The sequence below is a fragment of the Mus musculus genome, chromosome 17, assembly GCF_000001635.26.
Source record: "Mus musculus strain C57BL/6J chromosome 17, GRCm38.p6 C57BL/6J".
NCBI lineage: Eukaryota > Metazoa > Chordata > Mammalia > Rodentia > Muridae > Mus > Mus musculus.
Window position 1 is genome coordinate 17618715 of NC_000083.6, and position 6000 is coordinate 17624714.

The window sequence follows — 6000 nt, forward strand, 5'->3', positions numbered from 1 at the left end:
CAACTTCAAAGAATCTCTTATAATTAAACTTAACACTCCATTATTTTTGAAAACTTCATTGGCAGCCTCAATTTTATTTGGTAAACGGCTTGGTTCCTAGTTTAGATGCTAAGGTTGAAATTAAAATCAATCAGCTCTTTGTTCAACCATAAGCACCAACACCAAAGTGAAACAAAAATCAAGCAATACGAACAGGAAAAAATTGCTATCACAGTGGGAAAGGGACGGTACTCTTGACTATCTTGTTTTCTTCATATGTAGAATATCTTAGACAGTTAATAGTTCTACCTTAAAGTGACTGGATTCTCCTGACTAGAAAATAAAAGAAGGCAGTCAGTTCAATTCCTAGCAAATTCTTTCTATCTCCTGCCAGCACCTTCATTCCTTGATGATGGCCCTCCCTTGGACAGAACACCTCTTACTTTCTGTTGTTATTTTCAATGTTTTCTACTAAAGCAAGAAGTAACATTCTCTACAAAGGTCACTAGATATAAAAAGAGTTATGACACCATGGGGGCTCCATAATTTCCTTTATTTCGTTCCTCTTCCTGGTTTTTCATTAACAGAAAGGGTATCTCTAAAGGGGAAGGGGGTCAGGGAGAGAGCCTTACAAAAAGCTTTGTAGTAGTTCAACTCCAACCCCATACAGTTTTCCAGACACCAAGTAGCTGACAGAACACAGCTGCACCACACACAACCCAAGTCCACGGTGGTCTTGGCTAAGTTCTGGAAAAAATGCTGTTTTCTAATAAAGGTATAATGTGACATTAGTCAATGTATCTTTGTTACTGACAAATGCTATATGAACAGATTAGAAAAACAATTTTGCACATTTCTTTCACAATTAGAATATTATCTTAGGCAAAATTACATTTCTTATGGGCTACTACTATTTGATAATATGCTTGTAAAATTCTTCCAGCAGAAAACCTACCTCTAAAGTGAGCATTTAAAAGAAGCTGTGTGTGACGAAAGGATGGACCATCTAGTGATTGCCATATGCAGGGATCCATCCCATAATCAGCTTCCAAATGCTGACACCATTGCATACACTAGCAAGATTTCGCTGAAAGGACCCAGATGTAGCTGTCTCTTGTGAGACTATGCCGGGGCCTAGCAAACACAGAAGTGGATGATCACAGTCAGCTATTGGATGGGTCACACGGCCCCTAATGGAGGAGCTAGAGAAATTACCCAAGGAGCTAAAGGGAACTGCAACCCTATAGGTGGAACAACAATATGAACTAACCAGTACCCGGGAGCTCTTGTCTTTAGCTGCATATGTATCAAAAGATGGCCTAGTCGGCCATCACTGCAAAGAGAGGCCCATTGGACGTGCAAACTTTATGTGCCCCAATACAGGGGAACGCCAGGGCCAAAAAGGGGGAGTGGGTGGGTAGGGGATTGGGGGGGTGGGTATGGGGGACCTTTGGGATAGCATTGAAAATGTAAACGAGGAAAATACCTAATAAAAAAAAAATAAAAGAAGCTGTGTGACTGAATTACTGAACAGAAAATCACCACTGGATTTTTCATACAACTCCTCATCTTTTGAGTTCTCTACCTTTCAGATTGAGCTCTCAAAGATCACAGACAGACAAACGACAATTATTGCTATAATAGTTTCTAAAATATGCTGTCTTTTATTCTGTCTCAAGATAAAAAAAAATTTGCTAACACTGCTTCCTGGTTTAAACTTTAATACTTTATAGCTACCCTTTTTACCCGTTTTTTTGTTTTGTTTTGTTTTGGTTTGGTTTGGTTTGGTTTGGTTTTGTTTTTTTTTTATGATGCTAGTTAGCCCTTGATTTCATTTTTTGTTGTTCTTGTTTTGTTATTGTTGCTTTTTGAGATAAGGTCTCACACTTCTTAGGCCTGGCCTGCCTGGAACTTGCTAAGGAAACCAGGCCAGCTGAGATCATCTGCCTCTGTCTCCCTGAGTGCTGGAATTAAGGCATAAGATATGGCTAACCCTAACTCCTGGCTAACTCTTAATTTCTATATCAGATTTCCCCAACTGTAATTTAAAAGATAAGGCAGGAGCAGAAACAAACACACACACACACACACACACACAATTGAACTCATATTCCATTTCAGAAAAACTTTAAAAAGTTTTCTTCCAATGAAGTAATTCACTATAGAACAAAAAGAAACGTATATATGTAAGTGAACATATAAACAGTACATGGTAAGCTCCTGTTTCTGAGATGATACTATATGTAAGTTTTTTTGAGAGATACACACATTTATAAAACAACTGTTATTTATAGGATAAAACTGGCATAACTTTATACTGCTTTACAATCCATAAGTAGATAATTTGTTGTCAAGGTATTCCATTTTAAAAGTTGGAAAATACTTTTAACTGGATATTAATCTAAAAACAAACATACACAACTCTGAAAGACAGGAGGTCTGCCTCATCTGATTATATACCACTGTACAGTAATAAAATGATTTGTGTGGAGGCTATATAATTCATATAAAAAGTGACAATCTCTACTAGGCTTTTGGTTTTGGCACTTCAATACAGCAATGATTTTCCAACCACTAGATTTACCTGTAATCACACCAAAAACTAGTATCTGTTAGCAAAATATATACTAAAAAATAACAGAAAATTAATTTATTCCTATGTTTGTAAAGTCTCTATTTGTTTACCTGAAAACTTTCTCCAAGCCCTCTTTAAATGAATATTTCTACTATTCTCAAAATGCAATCAGATATTTCTAGGCCTGACCCTGGACCTCCTCAACCAGATTTTTCCATTAAGCCTTGAATTTTAGCATCTCTTATTCCAAATTAAAGCTATTCTGAGAGTTCTCAAGCAAATGAGAATAAAGGCAGATGGACATCAAATAAATAGCTGTCTTAATGTAGTATTTCTTAGAAAACCTAGATAGTTTCCATGAACTTTCTATGGTGCTAATAAATAAATAGGTCACCACTACTCCTAAAAGTTTCATCTCTACCTGCCTTAATAGGACAAGGCAGCTACTGTCAAACCAATCTTACGTACGAGTCAACACATTCCTTTGCCCATAAAATGTCACCAGAGAGCTAGAGCCAGACGAAATGTCCAGCTTTCAGTGTGGTAACAGTCCCTCTCAAGGTCAAGGCAAAAACTATTTCCTGAGCCAAATAGGAATTTCTGGCACTAAAGTCCATCTTTATAGGCCTTTTCTAGAAACATTAATTTTAAATGGGTTATAACAGTTATTAGCTGAACTGATGAACACAAGATATTTATTAATACATGAACCTATTATTTCAGGCAGAGAACAGGGCTCAAGAAAATGAGCCACCATAGCAACTCATTGCACAGCAAATAGTGAAAGCATAGAAAATGCTACTGAAATCACTGAGTTCTGAAGGTTGGAATGACAAGACTAAATTCCTCGACTTTATGAACTTGTGAGTCAGTTAATGAACTGCTGACAGTATTTTAAGAAAGCCAAGGGCTCAGAGCTACTGAAACTTTATTATACATCTATACACACACACACCTCTTTATGCAGGGACATTCAAGAGCATGTAAATGAGAAAGATTTACTAAAGGAGGATCAATTACAAAAGCCAATATTAAGCTTAATAAATCCAGGCCGGCCCGTGCTGGCGCACGCCTCTAATCCCAGCACTCCCAGCACTCGGGAGGCGGAGGCAGGTGGATTTCTGAGTTTGAGGCCAGCCTGGTCTACAAAGGCGAGTTCCAGGACAGCCAGGGCTATACAGAGAAACCCTGTCCTGAAAAACAAACAAACAAACAAACAAGCTTGATAAATCCTTCAATCATAGATTGTAAGATGACAAAAATAAGTACAATTTACACTATATAGTATTCGAACACGAGAAAATTCTACAGCAAACTTCTAAAAGTTTTAAATACCTATTCCGCCTTAAAGTCTTCAAAGCACCTTAAATTAGCAGTATCAGAGTTATATGTAGTTCCTGCTTTCCTTCTTAAAGGAGGACAGCATTAACTGAAATGACACATTGCCAATCAGCCTTCAACACCAACTGTGAAAAACTGGTAGACAGAAAAGAACTAGAAAAGTTGACCTTTTGCCTCTTTTCTCTAGGATTTCTCCATGGTCTTCCCAAATGAGACAGTTTGTAAATATATCTAAAGGAGGATATTCTATGGGAGGAGAAAAGATTTTAACTTTATGGTGTGAAAATGTACTTTAATTATGTAGGGGGGAAGTTCAACAAATCAACCAGGGAAAAACCTGACTAAATAAATGACTCATTCTTGTTTTCAATTGGGTAAGATTTCATAATTAAAAATCTTACCTACATATTTAAAACAAGGAGGCTCCAATAATTCTGCCTAGAAGGAAGAAAACGTCTTGGAAAATTTTATACCTCTTTTAAGCACATTTTACACTCAAATCCTAGATGGTCTCTATGGTGCCTTTCAGTTCAAATCTTCCTTAATTCTCTGAGTAAGTTTACCAGACTATTCTTAGAAACTTGGTAATTACAAATAGAACACATATGAGAAAGAAATTTGGAGTTAAAGCTGTCATTACTAAGCCTAATTAAACACTGCAGACAGAAAGATGGCAGGAGAATAAAGCATCCCGAATTAGGGAAAAGGAGAACATAATGAGTAGGTCACAGCTCCAGCGATGTGGTAAACAATGTTAAAGAACACAACAAAGTCCAGCCTAGGCATTAGAGTGGATAGAGTGGGTGTCCCCTCCCCCTTCCCAGTTCCTTAAGTGGCATGCGACCCCCCTCCCAACAATAATATGCTTCTCTCCCATTAATCTGACTTTCTACCTACCTGAAGTAACCAACCACACTGGAAACACATGCCAAGTAGAAAGTGGATCCTCTAATCTCATTAAGCCCTACCCTTTATTAGCAGTTTTCCTACTTTCCATCCTAAAGTGGAATCCATATATTTAAACACCATAAAATGGTGAGACATCATCTCACCTCTATATTGAGACTCAAGCACTACAAGCCCAGACAAAAGCCATGAAGTAAAGGGCCGTGGCTATTTTCTGGACACAGACTGCTTTGACTTTCACACACACACACCCATGCCACCTTATGATATAAGCCCAACAAGGGCCATTGATATTCAATGGATCTCTAACTAGAAGATCAAACATCACTAGCTGGTAAAAAGAAGTTTGGTCGACCTGCGGAGCAGCGGTAGGCAGACGGGTGGCAATGCGGGGCGGCATCTTCGCCACACCGAGCAGTACTAGCCAGCCCCCGGTAAGTTTCCTTCCCTGCAGTGCACTAAATCACGCTGCCAGCCGCGGCCCCACCCCGCCCTGTTACGGAAAGGCATGCGGACAGCTCGGTGAAGGACGGGCGGACAGCTCCAGGCTCCCCGCACGAGTAGGCTTTCGCCGGGGCCGCAGCTTCTCCTGGCCGCGGCCGCTTCCCCCAGGACCAACGCCGTTGCCAACTTTGCCGCCGCCCCCTCCACCGCGCAAGCATCCCAAACTTTGCCGACTACCTCACCTGGAGGTTCGGGGCTGGCCCCCGGGAGAGGGCTGACCTTCACGCCTGCCCCAGCCGACCCTGGCCCCTCTGCCGCCCCCCGGCCCGCCTGGGAAACCCTTGGCAGGGATGCCTGCAGCCTGACCCCCTTGCCACATCTGACCCTCTGGACCCTGAGAGCCCGGGAATCCGCGACTCGGGCTAGCCACTCACCATTGGTAAAGGACTCCATCTTCGCCCCGCCGCGGGTCCTTACCAGCCCAGCGCCCCAAGCTTCCTACTCCGAGAGCCGAAGCGGTCCTGACGACTGAGCATGCCCAGCAAAGGCCTCCGAGGGCTGCCGGGGAGGTGCGGCGAGGGGCGGCGCCGCTCCGCCGCACGGCAACAACACCTTCGTTCCGGGTTTTCGCAACTGCTGCAAAAGACCCACTGAGGCGTGGACGCTAAGCATCGCTCAACCCTAGGCCCACTCCGCCCAGGGGCGGCGGGGAGGAGCGCAGTGCTGGGGCGGGGCTTAGAGCCCCACCCCCGGAG

The 6000-nt window shown here is 42.0% G+C and overlaps 1 protein-coding gene across 1 annotated transcript in view; it reads right to left on the minus strand.

Annotated features, from left to right (window-relative positions):
* Positions 1-5775, minus strand: part of Lnpep (leucyl/cystinyl aminopeptidase) — a 96767-nt gene extending 90992 nt beyond the window's left edge. Inside the window, exon 1 of the mRNA NM_172827.3 lies at positions 5680-5775. Coding sequence (NP_766415.1) covers positions 5680-5698 — 19 coding nt within the window. The 5' untranslated portion in view covers positions 5699-5775. The remainder of the gene's footprint in view (positions 1-5679) is intronic.
* Positions 5776-6000: the final 225 nt, after the last annotated feature.